Genomic DNA, 18,744 nt, shown 5'->3' with positions numbered 1-18,744 from the left:
TGCTATAAATGGAACTATATTTCTTCTTGCTATGGCCGGTTTCAGATGAGCATATTAGGGATGCTTTTTCCAGATGAGTATACCAACCCAACCAAAGGTCTACTGACTCAAACTCATAGTATGATAGAGCTCTATATCATGGGGCCCAATAGCAAAGCTCAAAATGTGCTCCCTCCCTATATATAATGCACTCAAATTCTGGCTCTACACAGTGATAGTGATTACAGTGCAGGTATCTGTTTGAAGTCATCTGTATTCACTTTTCTTCTCTCTTGGTCCAGACTGCCTCTAAAATTTCTTCTAGCCATGACTCGCTTCTGCACACCTTCCTATCCTATTGACAAAAGCCCTAATAACTTAACAGTGCCCTCCGTTGTAATAATGTAGCTGCTGTGGTCCTATTAGAGGGGTGGTCCGAGTTCAATTTTTCTATTTTAAGTCCATTTCCCATGCAGTAAAATAACTAACTGGCATATACTCACCTCTCCCCGATGCCCTGCAGTGCTACTCTGGGTCTCCCCTTTGAAGTCACCTTTACAGGCTGCCCCAGCTTGTTTACAGGACGACGTAGGCGCTACAGCCACTGGTAATGCCTAGCGCCTGTAATGTCCTGTAAACCGGGCGGTACTGCAGCCCGTAAACAAACAGCTGAGGATCACACAGCACCATGGGGCACAGCAGGAGCCAGGAGAGGTAAGTATATGTTGGTTAGTTTTTTTATTGTATGGGAAACAGACTTGTAATGGAAAAATATAACTTGAGCCATCCTTTTAAGTAATAGTGCCTCTGCTGTAACCCCACTGAGTAGCAGTATGCCCGCTGTTGCCCCACTAAGTGATAATGCCCCCACTGTGGCTCCACCAAGTATTACTGCCCCCAGTATGGCCCCACTTGGTAATAAGAGCTCGCCTGTGGCCTTAATTAGGAATAAGTTCTCCTTAGTAATAGGAATCCCTTTCTGTGGCCCCAATTAGAAATAGTGGCCACAATGAATAGGACCCCCCCTCATGTGTAGGCTAGTTGAGAGATGGAGTACATATTGTGGTAAACAATAACAGTCTTTAATTGGCAGCTGAATTAGCAGTACAGTCACTTTAAGGCCACTCTCACACATGCGCTTTTTACTGCAGCACTTTGAACGCTGCGGTAATCGCGCTAGAACGCTCCCTTTGATTTCAATGGGGCCTTGCAGACCTAAAAAATAATTAAAATAGATGATGTCATTTGTATAGCTCCAACTTATTCCGCAGCGCTTTCAAGTGATTTATGTATTCCCCCCCCCCTCCCCCCCCCCCCCCCCCCCCGCGCACACACACACACACACACATACACACACACCAAGCTGGGTACTGGAAGCCTGAGTCAATCTTGAGCCAGCTACCTGAGCCATGCAGAGATTGAATTTGCAACCTTCAGGTCGTGAGAGAGAGCTTAGGACTGCACTTCTGCTGCCTTAGCCACATGCGGCTTTCGAGCGCTGTCTGCTCTATTTTGCAGCGTTTTCGCTCTTTTTAATGCACCTCATGACCCATCACAATGATGGGGTGCGTTAAAAAGTGGTAAAGTAGCATCAAAACGCTGTGTGTGAGAGTTGCCTTACTTGGCACACCGTTTCAGAATGTTGCAAAACAGTTTCAAATAGTTTGGCAGAGCAATCAGCAGTACTCAACAATACTGACTCTAGAATCTTGGCAACACTGTTGCTGGCCACGACAGAATCAAGTTCAGTTTCTCTTCTACACAGCAGACTCTTTGCAAGTGCAGTCTCTGTAGATTTACAGACTATTTCTAAGCTACACAGTCCCATAGTCATTGGCCTTTTGGCTACTTACAGTCTTTAGACTATTACGTAGACTTGGCGCAACTCCATGGACACTCAACACACCTTTTTTTTGTTACACTCACAGTCTCTTAGAACAACCCTCCAGTTTTGGTACAAAACTCTATCCTGGGATAGGACAAAGAGGGGCGTATATTACCGAAGTGTTCTTCGGCACTTCCGATCCATCAGTTCCATGTCCCATTTTCAGCCATCCATGATGGCTGCAGCAATATTCCAACTACCTAATGCACACTGTGAACTGCTCTCTGATTTTCCAGTGCTGATCACATGAGCCAATTAGAGAGCAGATACAGTGTATTGGTAGTCTAACACTACCAATGCCCTGAGGGGATTAGGTAGTCTGAAAATTGTGTTTGCCATCTTGGACGGCAGCCAATGGGACCTAGAACTGGTGGATCGGAGGGATGGTAGAGAAGAACAACTGTTGGTACTATACCCCGTGTTCCCAGGGCAGAATTTTGTCCTGAAACTGAGGGTCTCTTTAATGGTGGTCTTCCATACTCTAAGCAATACAGTGGGATAATGAGCTGGCACATCAACAATGATCCGATTGACTGACCACTTACTGCTCTGACCAAAACGCATTGTGACATACGGGCGGTATCTTTGTTCCAGCTATACCCAACCTCTTCACGCAGGTTTCTCAGGGCTTTCCTCTTGGTTCAGGCCATACCCAAGCTTTCCATGCCTTCATGTACTTGTTGCTCACTCCACCAATGTGGCAACAAAACAACCAAGGTGCGTGCCACACCTCGGCTTTTATACCTAAACTAGGACCACCCCGTGGGTCATGACCTGTCCTCTCACTTGTCCATCAGATACACATGTCCCTCCCATTATGGTGGTCTGGTGAAGTACCCCCTCCAACGGCCACCATCTGGGATCGGAACCACCCACGGAGGTCACATTATCAGAGACTGTTTCAATAAGCCAACGGCACAGTTACACGCAATTAGCAGTTGCATAATACGCATTAATAATGTATAATATCCCCGTCAGTTATGTACTAATTATCAATCATTATAGCATTTCTCCTACTAAGCATCAGTATATATACACACAACAACCACAACCGAAATATACACGAGTATTAATAACATGCTTCTAGTAATTAGCAGCATCCTAAACAATCTCTCTAGCAAAAAATGCTTTTAGACAGAACAATTATGGTTCAAAATTCGTTAAAATGAACTAAAGTGAATGATAATCATTCAGTTTAAATATGAGCCAACAAGGAAAGAAAATTGTTCATTTCTTGTTCGTCGTTGAGGCCTCCTTCACATGGGCGATTTTCTGCAGCAAAGTTACATGCGTCAAAAAATCGCGTCTAATAGAACCAATAGTTTCCTATGGAAGCCTTCAGATGAACGATTTGTAGAATTGTATTGTAGAATTTGTATTGACCTATCTTGTTGCAAAAAAAAATCGCAGAAGCCTCCATAGACTCCTATGGGAGACTATGCGAGGCGGCCGGCAAAGGGTGATTAATTCCCCAGCAGTGCAGATGCTGGGTTTCCTCCGCAGGGAAGAAGAAGGAATTCTCCCTAGCGGGAAGAGAGGGATTCCCCTTCAGGGGAGAAGAAGGAATTCCTCCATAGCGAAGAGAGAGGGTGCTCCTGTGCAGGGGAGAAGAAGGAATCCCCCTGTAGCAGTGAGAGAGGGGTTACCATGCAGGAGAGAAGAAGGAATTCCCCCGTAGTGGGGAGAGAGGGGTTCCCCTGCAGGGAAGAAGAAGGAATTCCCCTGTAGCGGTGAGAGAGGGCTTCTCCTACAGCGGAGAAGAAGGAATTCCCCAGCAGCGGGGAGAGAGAGGTCTCCCCCCCTCTCTCCCCACTGCAGGGGAATTCTTTCTTCTCCCCTGCAGGGGAACCCCTCTGTCCTGGTTGCTGGGGATATTCCTCCATCCCTGCTGAGATAAAGGGAAGCCCTGGGGAGAAGGGGGTTCCCCCGGGGCTGTCCTTCATCTCTCTTCTCCCAGGGCTGCAGCACTTTTTTTTCAGCGACACGCAGCTCCCAATAGTGTGAATGGGCAATTTCACCACTAATTAAGCTCGGGGCTGGTAGGTGGGAAATCGTCCATTCCTGCGATTGTCTGCAGTGTTAGCTGTGATTTTTTTGCGCAGTTAGCTTCTGTGTGTTTTTGTAGCCCATGTGAATGAGCCCTCAGTTTCAGGCTTTATTCACATGAGCACATATCAGCGTCTGTTTTCACAGCCGGCCGATTTACGCTATGATCTAAGGTGTAAAAACTTGTGATGGGGTGCACAAATCTAAATTTGTGCACTCGTTCATGCGGCATGGGCCCCGGCACATATAGGCTGAGGCCGCCATGCTGTTGCCTCTTCCCACCCCCTCGTTGGCTCTCCTCCGCTCTTCTCCCCGCTCGCTGTATGCAATGGGAAGGGGGTGGGGCTAAACTCCCACTACCTCCCCTTGTTTGCAGCCAGCAATGGGAAGAGGTGGGATGGAGCGGTGCTTAGCTCCGCCCCTCCAATTACAATCAGACGGAGGGGAGGAGAGAAGAGGGAGGGAGTTTAGCAGTCACGCTACTAAACTCTCTCACACCTCCCTTCTCGGGCCGCTGTCATTGGCTCGCATAGGAGCCCATGCTGCGGCCGACGTATTCCAGCCCAAAAGATAGTTCCAGGACCGGCGCTATATTGGCCTGGCCGGGCACTTTTACGTTGCAGGAATATGGGCATGTGATCTGATGCATTGGAATCCAATGCACCAGATCATAGCGTATTTCGGCCGACCGTGAAAATGGCGGGCCGATATACACTCGTGGGAAAGAGCCCTTAACCAGCATAAAAATCATCATCGGCTCATTGGCTTCTCGTTGCATTTAAACAGCGATCATTCAGTCTTTCACATAGGAATGTGAAACAATAATTAGGCTGGGGTCACACAGGGCGGATTTGCCGCGGTTTTGCCGCAGCAGATCCGCCCGCGGCAAAACCGCCCGCGGCCGCTAAGCCCGGGATTAGCCAGCCATGTGGACGAGGTTTCTCAGAAATCTCATCCACACGGGACGGCTAATCCGCTGCGGTAAATCCGGTTGAAACCGCGGCTGCGGCGGCCGCAGCCGCGGTTTCAAAAGAAGCAGCATGCTCATTCTTTTTTGCATTCCGCTGCGGCCGCGCTCTCCTCTATGGGAGCGCTGGCCGCAATGGAAGAGCAAGCGGCCGGACCGCTTCAAAGCCGCCGCGGCTTAAACCGCGGCGGCTCTGCCGGCGGAGATCTCGCGGTTTTTGCTGCGGCCAAACCGCGAGATTTCCAACGGCAATCCGCCCCGTGTGACCCTAGGCTAAATGAGAAGTTCATGCTTCTCAACAGTGATCTGCCTGTCTAAACAGGGTGCACGAGCGCGTACGGTTTGGTGATGATGTCACCAGCTCATTCACTCATGCAAACGAGAATCGTGCAGTTCTTGTGTGTAAAAGGGCCATAAACCCTAGTAAGTATAGCAAGTATCTTATATATCTGACTGTAGGTTAACTTTCCTAATCCCTTTTACACGTGGCTCCAGATATGTTATTATTCCGCAGGCTGCAGTTTCTTTTTTTTTTCTTACCAGTTCAACTGATTTTTTTTTAAGCCCAGAAACCCTTGTTTGTAATTGCTCATTACACAGATACACTAGAAATTATTCCAAGAACCGCTTGGATTATTGTCCTATCAACCGAGAAACTAATTGTGTTTACGCCCATCATAACAGCACTGCGCGCTGCCTGCCAAGTTCTATTTTAGCAGACTGTAGTGAGAGGGTTCTTACCCCCCCGTCTCTATTGTCCCCCGGTATATCCATACATGTCTGGTCATTAAAGATTTCATTTCGTCTTGGAGGGACACTTTAGTAGGGTCTGAGGGTCCGGCAGCTGAGGGGGAACCACTTCTGACCCACACAGATAATGGCACCAGGCAACCCACATATTTCCTGTCTGTTAGAGGAGACGAGCGTTCCACAGTCAGTGAGATCACTTGTACGCGGTGCGCTGATGTCACATTCTCTAGATTTGCCCCATGGGCTTATCTTCTCCGACAATGTAACAGAAAGGGCCCTTTTACATGGCCTAATGATTGTAAAGAGCTCTGAGTGACAAATACAGGGCTGCTTTAACCATAGTGACCATAGGGCAAATGGCGCATCAGGCCCACTGGTAGCGCCAGGCTACCTGGCAGTGGCATCAATTTTTAACTGTATTCACATCCTGAGACAGTAATTATGAATGGTCGTGGAAGATCATGGATACAAGTGTTTTTTTTCCACACGGATGTATGTGTATGTACAGTGTATTGTCCGCACGGAGGAAAGATTTCTCTCTCCCCTGCATTCCGCCTTTTTTATCTATTTTCTTATGTAGTTGCGAGCGTTTCCACTGCTCATATGCAATGTTAATTGCGTATGGGTGACAGAACCCTTGCATCCATTGACTTCAGTGAAGGCCGTCCACGTAGAATACGCGCTAAAATAGAGCATGCTGCAATTCTTTTTATTCCGCTTGCGGAATACGCAATTCGGCCCGTGAATGTGAACGCAAATTTAAAAATACATGTCTTTCAATGCTTGCGTTGTGCCATGGATTCTTCATGCGGACGCCGGTAGCGGAATTCGCAATTCAAATCCATTCGTGTGAGCCCGGCCTTACTACCATGTTTCCCCATAGCTGATTGATGGAGGTCCAAGCAGGGACACACATTCTGATTTGTTTTTTTATAAGGAATTCTTCTAACAAATAAGGACTGACGAAAGCTGAGAAGTGGAGAATTCCTTTAAGTAGCAATTACCTAATGTGACTATTCTAAGCATCATTGGCTTTACAAACAGGGGTAACTGAATAGAAGGGCGACCAAGACAGTTCGTACTATAGAGGAAGACCGTGCCGCTGCTCTGGGGTCTCTGGAGAGAGCGGCTCAGTCCAGTAGAAGACATGCATTTCATTCTATCTATAGGTCACACATTTATAAATAGGGGTGCGATGTGGAACCCAAATCCGTGGGTGCTGCGGCAGGGCATATTTATAGTCCTTTACCAGTAATGAGATTTGGTTACGTTCACCCTACAGTATCCAACGTCCTGAAGTAAAGTTCATGGCGAGAAACTGGATAATATATCAATACATATAATACATGTCTCTATTATAATGAGAGAGAGGGAGCTGCAGACAATGGAGGCGAGGGACGGGGCAGGGGAGATGGAAATGGAGGCCGCACAAGATTATATGTGTGCACTGTCAGACATTTGATCTGTTCCTGCCCTCCCCCGCTCCATTACCAACCTGGGGGGGGGGGGGGGGCACTCATTAAATAGGCGAAGAGGGGGAGGAGGGGAGATCTGGAGGCCATGATCCTCTATTGTTATACAAATTATAAGCCGCCCCCTGTTCATCATGAGAGGCCTCCTGCACGTACGTAAACACATGTGTGCCTCATAATGGAGAGCGAGGGATATATATGTGTGTATGTGTATTCTTCGTTAAAAAAAAACAAGCACCTAGAAGGAGTTGAGGCGTAATTAGTTGAATGGTTCTGCAGCTGAGGTCCTAAAAGTTGTTCCACCCTTGGCCTTAAAGGGTGCTTTCATACAGTGCAGAATTATACCGCAAGACGCATGTTAATGTGCAGATTTCTGCTCCATTTCCCACATTTATACATGCAGATTTTGGACAGAATTTTCTGTGTCTTATGGAATAATTCTGCACTGTGTGAAAGTACCCCAAAAGGGTTTCCAGAGGCTCCTTCTGTAGTGACCTCTTTTTCCTCCTGGTTGGAGCTTGTTGACCACTAGAAGCCTCTACAACCTAATCAAAGAGATTTTATCTAGTTACTAGAGTCTGAGAGGGGGCGCATTATTGGCATGTGAGAAGCTGGATGGTCATATCGACATTTGCCGCCACCTGGGCCGTTCTGACCAGACTGTTAGGAGGTGTTGGAGGTGTTGGAACCAGTGGATGCGTGAGAGTAGGAACACAAACCGTGACCTCAACAGACCACCAGTAGAGAGGATCATCTGATCGCCTGACAAGCAATAGCAGCTCCAACTGTTCCGTTGTCCGCGATCCAGAGACAGGTAGCGCCATTATTACAGGCCCCTCTGTCTGTCGAAACCATTTCCAGGCACTTGGCTGAAGGACATTTGGTCTCACGGTGCCCATTACATGTACGGCTTTTGACACCCACCATCGCCTCCTCTTGCAGTGGTGTTGTGAACGACGAAACTGGATGCTACGGAGTGGAACCGGGTTGTCTTTAGCAACAAATCCAGGTTTAGTTTGGGCGCTGATGACGACCATGTTCGTGTCTAGAGACCTCAGGGTGAGCGACCCAATCCTGCCTTCGCTGTGGAGTGGCACACTGTCCCCACTGCTGGTGTCGTGGTCGGAGGGCCATCACATATAACTGTCAGTCCTTCCTAGTAGTTGTATGAGGACAATGACAGCTTAGCGATATGATCAGGACATCCTGCAGCCACATGTGTTCCTCTAATAGCGGCTTCCAAGAGGCATTTCCCAGCAGGATAATGCTCGGCCGCACACACAAGGGGGTCACAGGAATGTCCCCACAACATTGTCACGCTTCCATTGCCAGATTTATCACCAATAGAACATGTATGGGACCATCTGGGACACCAACTTCAACAACCTATGAATTTGCAGGATCTAGAGGCTCAGTTACAGCAAATGTGGAGCGATATGTAGCAGGATACCATACAGAACCTGTATGCCTCCATGCCTGCCTGTATCACATCTTGTATCCAAGCTAGAAGCGGTACAACAGAGTACTAGAGCCTCCATGCCTACCCGTATTGCATCTTATATCCAAGCTACAGGTGGTACAACAGGGCACTAGAGCCTACGTGCCCACCCGTATCACATCTTGTATCCAAGCTAGAGGCGGTACAACAGAGTATGAGAGCCTCCATGCTTGCCTACATCATATCTTGTATCCAAGCTAGAGGCGGTACAACAGAGTATGAGAGCCTCCATGCTTGCCTATATCACATCTTGTATCCAAGCTAGAGGTCGCACAACAGGGTACTGGAGCCTCCATGCCCACCTACTTCACGTCTTGTATCCAAGCTACAGGCGGTACAACAGGGTACTAGAGCCTCCATGCCCACCCATATGACATCTGTTATCCAAGCTAGAGGTGGTACAACAGGGTATTAGAGCCTCCTTGCCCGTCAGTATCCATGGCATAAATTGATTTACAAAATCTGCACACACAGGAAAACAACCGCAGCATGCTCCATTTTTATGCGGTTTTCTCACACGGATGGCAGATGCGGCTTCCATTGAAATCAATGGAAGACGTCCAAACCACGACACAGCCGCGGTTGACACTGTGGCTGTGTCGCGGATCCGCAATAAAGTGGGAGTTTAAAAAAACTAAAAGAAGGCATGGCACATGCGCGCGGCACGTCGCCGGTGTCTCGAGCACATCCGCAGTGCAAAAGAAAGAAGATCCTGCCGCAATGGAGGAGAGCCCTGCAGCGTCCAGACAGGTGAGTAAAATATATTTTTTGGCCTCATGTCTGCGGGCCGGGTGGAATCCGCTGCGGGATTCTGCACAGAAAAACCGTGTGGGCCCGTGGACATGAGGCCTAAGGCTACCTTCACACAGGTGAGAGTGATATTGGGCCAGAAAACTTGGCCCGATATCACTTTCGGCAACGTGTGTCATACCCGTAGATACAAGGTGATTTTCAGGCAAAAACACTTCACATCACTTCTGTGAAATTCCAATCCTCTCGTGCGAGATTCACACGCAATAGCGGATTGGATGTGTTTATCATTGATTTCAATGGGAAACCTTGCATCGCACTCGCATGCAGGCCCGAGACGGCCAGTGATTGACTGAACGAGTAAAATGATGAATAAATGTAAGCGATTATTTGTGTGTGTAAACAGATATAGTGTGAAAGCAAATGCCTTGGTCACCGTTTGCCCGTTAGCTCGTTCTAACAATTAACAGCTCCATGTAAAAAGAACTTATCATAGGGGTCTCTCCTATTCTATATACTGGTAGCCATAATGTTTAATAGATGAGACCTCATGATCTTATAATATTGGCCATCTCCAGTGTAGTCTTTAATAGCCACTAACTGGCTCAGCGCTCCGCTCTTCACAGGGCGCAGGCCTGTCGCCTCGGTTACCATGGTAGCCAACAGTAGAGGGCAACGTGCTTGCACCCCAAGTCCCCTGCCTGCCATGGAACACTAGCTGAAGAAATGCCAATACCGGGGAAGGGAGGAGAGGTGCTAAGTCCTCGAAGAGCTACAATGGACAACCATCACCGGCTAGTTCCAAAGGGCAAATACTGAAGCTGGCGGACATCACAAACCGATCCTATGTTTATGGGGTATCTGTCTAGAAATAGAGCAATTCTCCCTTCTACTCTGGTGGCCATTGCGGCTTCTACTGAGGTTGCCGTCCTGCTTTGCTAGAATGTAAGGCCCCTATACACATCAGACTTTATTTGTCCTAACCCACCAATTTTAACGGGACCAGACGATTGTCGAATGTCTATGGGGAACTCTGAACTTCCTCCTTACAGATGATGTTTGGCAAGGAGGGGGGGGGGGGGGGGGGAGAAGAATTGGGCATGCTGAATGTCAACGCTGATCCTTTAGTTTACCCTGGAGGTAAGCCACCGCTGTCTGAGGTGTCTGGCTACAGCTTTCTCCGCAAAACACATAGACACTCGGCCATCAGCTATGAAACGTTCATGGGTGTCACAAGAGTGTGTCCTGTGCTCAAAACATGTCAGCGGTTGTCTCTTACGCTACGTCTAGACGGAACGATGATCGTTCATGAAATTGTTCAAATGAGCAAAACTCCATGATCATCCTTCAGTTTAAATGTAGCCAATGGCTGAACAGTGAATGAGAATAGCTTCATTCTCGTTCAGTGTCTAAGGAGTTTTACTCTTTTGCACCTGGAATCAAGTTTTAAAGTGAATCTAATAAAGTTTATACTGTTTTATCCTAGGTGCTGGATGGACTTTTGTCCGGTCACCCAGCTTTCCCAGATTCCTGAGTGGTACATTTATCAAGTCATAAATTATATATATTCTCCACCTCGTCACGTAAAAGAACCAGGCAGACTGGCTATTCAGGGTACCAGAAAAAGCTGGAGGGGGCTTTAATGGTGGTCATACAGAGTAGGGGTGGCCTTTAGTTGGTTGGTACCCTATGGAGCACCAATTATTAATACCCCCCTCTTATGGTGTTCTGTCTAGCACCTAAATATTAAACTCATGCAGTGCGCAAATATTACTGTCATACCGTGTCCAAATAACAGATTCACATAGTGTCCAAATAAGGGTGGTTTCACATCTGTGCCCGGGGTTCTGCTCTCCCGCTCAATTCAGGGAGCAGGAAATTGTAATCCCCGCGGTAGAACGACTCAGTTTCGGGATGGAACCAAACACCATCGAACGGACCCCACTAACTAAAATGGGGTCCGTTTGGTTTCCACTCAGTTGCCCAGCTTTTGGACAAAAGAAAAAGCATTGCACGCAGCACTTTTTCTCCTGGTATTTTCTGCCAGATCTGCGACAGAATCTCCGTTCAGAAGTTCAACACAGATGTGAAACCGGCCTAACACACTGAGGGCTCTTTTACACGAGCGTAAAAATTACGCTGGAGTTACCCGCGGAAAAATAGCGTGAACAAGCAATCTCCCATAATCAAGCCATGAGCTTAATTAGTGGTGAAATTGCCCATTCACACGATCAGGAGTTGTGTGTTACATGTTATCCAGCTCCCGTAGTAGTCAACGGAAACTGCTGCGCAGCGCGCACCAAAGATAGGTCAGGTCCTATCTTTTCGCACAACGGGGAATTCCAGTTAAGGGATTTCATTCATGCATGTCCTATTATTTTAGGTGCAATATTTCTACACACTTCAAATTCTTTCGTCTGAACGTTTCCACATGAATCCGTTGGTTCTAACAGTTGTAATTTTTTTGCGTTTGTAACTTAGCTGTGCAAACACGCTCGTGTGAAAGAGACCTGATGCAGTGTCCAAATAAAACACAGTTCCCTAAAAAGCAGTTGTACAGTTCCTAAAAAGCACTCATACAATGCTCAAATAATACACTCATACAGTGTCCAAAAAATACACTTCATACAGTGCCAGAATAACATACCCGTGCAGTGCCATAATAATACCACTGTTCAATGTCCAAATAACACTGATGCAGTGCCAAAATCACAGTCGTACAGAGCCCAAGTAATAGTCTAACAGTTCTCAAATAACGCACTCATGCAGTGTCCAAATAACACACTGATACCGTGCCGCTACGGCGCATACCGTGCCAAAATAACACACTCATGCAGTGTCCAAATAACACTGCCCAATCAATAAACCTGGGAATGTAGCTGCATCCTGGGTAGATTCCTTTCTGCAGTTTTGGCTTCTTAGCGTGCATCCGAGTATGCCCAGGTCATCAGGACCAATGGATCCCTTCAATAGGAACAGGTAGTGCCCCTCAAATCAACCACACAGATCTCTTTAAAGCCACACCTATTGCCATATTGGACTCGACTTTCCCATCAATAGATTTAACTAAGGGTCCTTTCAGATGAGCTGATTCTTGTTCAAACGAGCGAATGACGTCACCGCTAACTCGTTCACACTCTGTTTAGACAGGCATAATGCATCGTTGGCTCGTTCAAGCGAGAATCATTCAGTCCCTCTACAGGCAAATGAGAAGGAATGAATGATTGCTGTTTAAAGCGAATGAGCCAACGATGGTCTTCAAGCCTGCATGAAAGGAACGACAAACGAAAAGCGAATGATTCTCATTTGGCGTTCAGTCGTTGGCTCGCGTTTAGACCAAACGATTATCATTCGATTTTGCTTGTTTGAGCGTTTTTTTTTTTAAGGATCACCGTTCCGCCTAAATGCCCTTAAGGCTCCTTTCACACGGGGCAGTTCAATTGCAATAAGAACCGCACCAAAAAGTGCATTGGTGAAACCATGTGAGCTTTTACTATGCTTGACGTAAAATGTGGTGAAACACGTTTGCAGTTTTGCAAATGCACTTTTTGGGGCCGTTTTTAGTGCAACCCTACGGCCCAGTGTGAATGGAACCCAAGAAACATGTGACTGGCCTACGACCACCGTACACGATGCTAGTAGTTTAGTAGAGCTGCTGGAGGAGGCTGTGGGTCTCACCTGTCTTCTCCTTTATCTCACATAGTACACTGAAGAGCGCCGGTTTCATCCGATGGCAGTTTAAGGCATGTTTCCTGTACGGAGGGAAAAGACAGAGGACGTTACTGGAGTATAAACCATATAAGGGAATATTCCTTATGATGACGACTCAGTGCTGCTAAAGTAATTCTTGTTCATCATTAAGACCCCCTTCACTTGAGCCTATGCGTTTTTCGCATGCCAGAGTGCTGCGTATTTGCAGAATGAACGATGCTTTTGTGTGTGTGACCATCAGCGTATTTTACTGTCCTTTTTGCGCCCATAAGGCAAGGAAAGAAAATGCGCACCAATTGAAATTGCTGATTAATCTAATGTGTTCCTTTTTCCTGCACAATTCCGCAGTGTTTCATGCATTCCATAGCGCATACATTTGCGCATCCCCGTTGACTTCTATGGAGGCTTTGGGTGCGCAAATACATAGCAAAAATAGAACATCCTGCTTTTATTTTTGCGTGGCCGCAATATGTACAAGAACCCATTTCTATTCTCTGTGTATTGAGCGCGCAAATACGACCGTGTGAAGGGGGTTTAATTGCTAAGAAATGTCCTCACCTGTAAAAAAAAAAAGGTCTGCAGCATATGAGGTCTATTACGAGGTTCTGCACCAACTGCTCTGAGGTGTTCTATGAGGTTCTGCAGCAGCTGAGGTGTTCATGATGGTGTTCTGCAATAACTTTGGTGTGTATTATGAGGTTGTACGGCAGCTTCGGTGGCAAATGATTGGACGGAGAAGAATCCAGGGTCCTGGGACCCACCGCTCCCCGGTAGAAGTTGGGGAATGTCTGGTAGCCTCTATGCTGATGAGATTATCAGTGGGTCCCAAGAAGGATGAGCTGAGAGCCACCATATTGACCCATGACCCCCCCTATACAGTGCGCGCAGCAGACCCCATACTATAGACGTAACACATTATGCGCTGCGCTCCGTATGCATCGCCCCTCAATGACTAATAAATCTATTCCAGCAGCTGTGAAGATAATTATCTCTCCGTATCTATATAACCATGATGTTGACTGCTGATGATTCTCGGGTTGTCAGGACTACCTTGAGGATTGAAAACCGCTGCCATAAGCAGAGTACTATGGGAAACGAGGTTTATTTAGGACGGCATTTGTAGCAATGTATAATTAGGTCAGCGTCCTTGGACAGAGCTTCCGGATGGGGAAGGCTCTACTTTGAATGCAGATTGAGATGAAACATTTTCTTCAGAAAGGGTTAAAGGAGCAAAACAGGCTTAGTGCGGGGCCCAAGGGCAGCGGAACACGATTGGTTTCAAGATAACCAATGAGAAGAGCACTGTTTCCTGCACCGTCCCCTGAGGTTCTGCACCTCCCATTGACTTCTATGGGGACCTACGGTGCGCAAATACGTAGAAAAAAATAAAGCATGTTGCATAGTTTGTTTGTTTTTTTTGGGGGGGGGGGGAGTAAAATACGAAAATTTGAACGGATCCATTGAAATCAATGGGTTCTATTCTCTGCATATTGAGCCAGCCTAAGACTGTCCTTGTTGCCCATATAGAACAATCAGAGCTCAGCTTAAATTTCTTAAACTGCTCTGAAAAACATGAAAGCTGCGTTCTGATTGGTTGCGAAGGGCAACAAGGACCGTCTTACTGTTAAGGTCCAATGCACACTTTGGGGATTTTTGCTGTGGAATCCGCAGTGGGCATCTGGCCGTGGATTCCGCAGCAATGTCCGCCCATAGCATGCAATGTAAAATGATTCTTCCACGCACACGAGTGGAAATAACTTGCGATTTCTGCTCGTAGAGGAAGAATTGTAGCATGCTCTATTTTTGTGCAGGACTTGCACGGACGGCTTCCATTGCAGCCAATGGAAGCTGGCCGACCCACAGCGATTCAGAAATGTCAATGTCGAAACTGCTGCGGAACCGCGTCATTGCCAGCCCGGCATTCTCTGCACTGCGTATTTGCACCAGAACGCCAGCCGGCATATTCACAGCACAGAGAGGTACGGCTCAGGGTTTGATTCCGCTGTGCGATTCCGCATGCAGAATCGGACCCGGCCATGTGCATTGGGCCTAGGTTTGATAAATAAGGCCTATGCGTTTCTATGTTTTACCTGGTGCTTCCTTTAACATCTAATCACATGTCCAGATAAAGCCACTGCAATTGTCATCATTTCTATACAGCGTGACACCAAGGCCTGTGGCTAGTAAATACATGTATTGGCTTGTGATTGGCCAGAAACCTCAGCTCACCCCCCTTCAATGTGCATAAAAGGTAATATTAATATGATTGGGCGGGGATAAGCATATTCCCATATTCTAGAGGATTGCAGTATGAAAGGTCTGGCCAGTGTTGGCCTCAGGTTAGATGGCACTGTGTGCTGAATTTCTTTTGGTGCCCTCCTCATCATAAGATATGATTTATGGCCCTGATAGACACTCTGCCTGTATTCTACTTATAAACAAAGTAGGAAGATAGCAACATACCCACACCAGAACAGCTCAGTGAATAAATACCGTACCAGAACCAAGCTCATAATATAATTACAGCATAAACCAACCTCAGTACATAGATACAATACTAGAACCAAGATCATAAGGTAAATACAGTCCCAGAGCCAAGCTCAGTACATACATGCAGCTCCATAACCAAGTTCAGTACATACATACAGCGCCAGAACCAAGCTCATCATATAAATGCAACAACAGAACCAAGCTAATAAAATAAGCAAAGCATGAACAACCTCAGTACATAAGATACGATACCACAACCAAGCTGATAACATAAATACCAGATACAATACCAGAACCAAGCTCAGTACATAAACATAGTAGCAGAACTGAGTGACTGTGTTACATGGGCACCGATGGGCTGACAACGGTACCTCAGAACTTTAGAGGGGAGGTGGTAGAGCTAGGAGGAGGATGATTCATGTAGTTCCACATGCAGGAAGAGGATCATCTGGCCAGGTACACCTAAGGAAGAACAATTGCCCCCAGCTTACATCTGCTTGGTTTTACCCCTGCATACTGGTGGCTGGCCACATGCATCACACTTAGCTAAGGCCGGCCATGATTTTGGCCTTTCCAGTTATCATTCACACATATGAATGTGCGATATATATCTCAAACTAAGGATACGAGATAAAGCAGTGATGGAGGGGAAGGGGGCAGATATTTTTCTAGAACTCCTCTCATTGAAGAAGTCTACAGTCAGCCTCTTTCCAGCTAATAACAGCAAACAATAGAGATGCTCTTCACTCCATGCACCTGTTGGCTGGGACATGTAGTATATTGATAGCACTTGCTTTATACACTACCCCCTCTTTACCATGACATTATTCTGCGGGCGCCGCCGTCCTCATTACTCCCCTCCTTACATGAGATTCTACATTGAGTGAATTGGTGCCGCTTCATCCCGCTCTGTCATCAGTTTTCTCTGTGCAGAAAGCTCATCCCATTTCGTACTGATCAATAATCTCCATTTTCATTCTAGTCTTGAGCTATTACATCAATCCTGTATGGACCGGTTCACGATAAAAAAAAAAGCAAATTCAAGTAAAGCCATCTCCTACTCGCAGCATAGGCGGACATTTTGTGTGCGTCCAATGAGAACTGAAGTCCGACATGTAGGTGGCCATCAACACTAAAATACGAAAGATAGACCATCAACCAATGGAAATGAACCACCGGCCATGTCAGAGGGTATTGGTTGTTACATGAGACAATTGGCGCATGCATGTACCAACTTTTGTGGCAATTCTAATATTACACAACAGCGCCATTCTGTCTGATTCTGCCGCCATAAACGTAACATGGCACCATGACAAAAATCCAACCCGTCCAACCAAATGTTCATCAGATATGACCAGCATCAGGAACGATCTTCTCAGCAAAATTCTCTTTCAACTACTGGCTGGACTGGTCAAAATTGGTCATTATGGTCAACTACTATCTAATGTGCCGGGACACAAGGGTGTCACACATTTTGATCTATAATACAATTCAAAAAATAGAATCAGAACCTTGTCCGAAAGGGGGTCATACATACTAGATGACTTTTTGCTGAATCTGCCGATTTGGTGGGACTGGCCAACCACCAATTGTGTATGGTGACTCTCTCCAATGGCAGATATCGGGAAAAATGGATTGGACATGTTGGATTTCAGCAGATTTCAACATGAGCAATCATGGTCTTAATAGAGATAAGCTACTGCCAGTGTTGTCTGACAGCGGCTTACTTCCCTCTTCCTATTGAGACCGCATACATGCTCATCCAAGCTGAGCATACATGTAAATGGGGAATTGGGTCGGAAAGCTAACAGCTATCTAAACTGCATAGCCACCTTTAAGCTAGTTTCACATGAGCATTTTATCGCGGCTAGTTTGCCGGCTGAAAATCGTGACCATCTGAAGCATTGGATTCAGATAGGCGATTTTCTGGCGCGTAAAATAGTCCATCCAGGAAAGATGGCACATATGGTGCGGGAATACGCCGGCCGTTCCCATAGACTCATATGGGAGCCTATGAAAGCCATCAGAAAAGGGAAGGGGGAGGGAGTTTAGCAATGGCTCGCATTGCTAAAGTTCCTCCCCTCCCCTTGCCGGCAGCTGTTATAGGCTGGGGCAGAGAGGGGGAGGGAGTTTAGCGCACTAGCTCTGCTAAGCTCTTACCTCCTCCCTTTGCCGGCAGTCTCTCCCGCTGCCGACAGTATTTCGGGCTGCAGCTTATTTAAGCCGCAGCCCGGCCCTCTGAATGGGCGAGGAAACAGGAGATGCAGCCGCGACTTGGTCACGGCTGCCTCTTGTACATGCGATTTTCACCCGTGATATGGGCGGCCGAAAATCGCAGAGCCCGTGTGAAAGAGCCCTTACAATATGTCCACACAGTGGAAGCCAACAAAGATTTTTCAGCATAGTTCCGGTCTGTAAAGCGGCGGCAGGAATCAATGGCTAAGGCCTCCTTCAAACGACCATACGCGTTTTTATGTTCGCCTGTACGCACCACATAATTGTATGAATGAAGATTTGACGCAATCGAGTCTCGATCTTTATTTACATATTTCAAACTGCTGGGTGAATATAAAAAAATACGCAGAAGCGATGGTAAGCAACGATCCAAAGAAAATGCACGGAATGACAATTAATGGGTAATTAGGGCCAGCTGTCTTCTTGTTCCAGCGTTGTACGCAGGGTGACGCCATCCCCCTCCCCATATTTTCACGCGGTGCTTATAACTGGCGACCGAAAATGGTTGCGTAGGTGCTATTTTTCCTGGCGGGATTAGATTACGCTGCAAAAAAAAACGGTCGCCAGAAGAGTCACGTTTTATGAGCGATTTTCTTATTTTTTTTGACACGCCGAACAAATATGGTAAATATTTGACACCTGCGTAAATATGGTCGTCTGAATAAGCCCTAAGACTGCATTCACACCTGTGTTAGGGCTTATATTATCGCAGATCTGCACACGGTTTTAGCTCTGTCAATGGGCAGAATTCGCTTGCGGGTTTCTGAGATGATATTGCATGGATCCATATGAATTAGTGACGTCACTTTACGATTCTGTGCAGATTTACTTGAAAAAGTGACGTCACTTATTCATGTGAATCAGTGCAAAATCATCTTGGAAAGTCACACATAGCTTTATTCTGGCGATAGGGCAAAAACCGCGTGCTGATCCACGATAAAATCCATTATACAGATATGCA

The 18,744-nt window shown here is 46.7% G+C and overlaps 1 protein-coding gene across 2 annotated transcripts in view; it reads right to left on the bottom strand.

The window, feature by feature from the left end:
- PBX2 (PBX homeobox 2) overlaps positions 1–18,744 on the bottom strand; it is a 41,446-nt gene that overhangs the window by 16,155 nt on the left and 6,547 nt on the right. For both annotated transcript variants that reach the window (XM_066581035.1, XM_066581036.1), the window contains exon 2: positions 13,026–13,099. In XM_066581035.1, the coding sequence (XP_066437132.1) occupies positions 13,026–13,099 (74 nt within the window). The remainder of the gene's footprint in view (positions 1–13,025; positions 13,100–18,744) is intronic.

Source organism: Eleutherodactylus coqui, chromosome 10 (genome assembly GCF_035609145.1).
Source record: "Eleutherodactylus coqui strain aEleCoq1 chromosome 10, aEleCoq1.hap1, whole genome shotgun sequence".
NCBI lineage: Eukaryota > Metazoa > Chordata > Amphibia > Anura > Eleutherodactylidae > Eleutherodactylus > Eleutherodactylus coqui.
The sequence above is the reverse complement of the archived record's forward strand: the minus strand, read 5'-3'. Positions and strand labels throughout refer to the sequence as shown.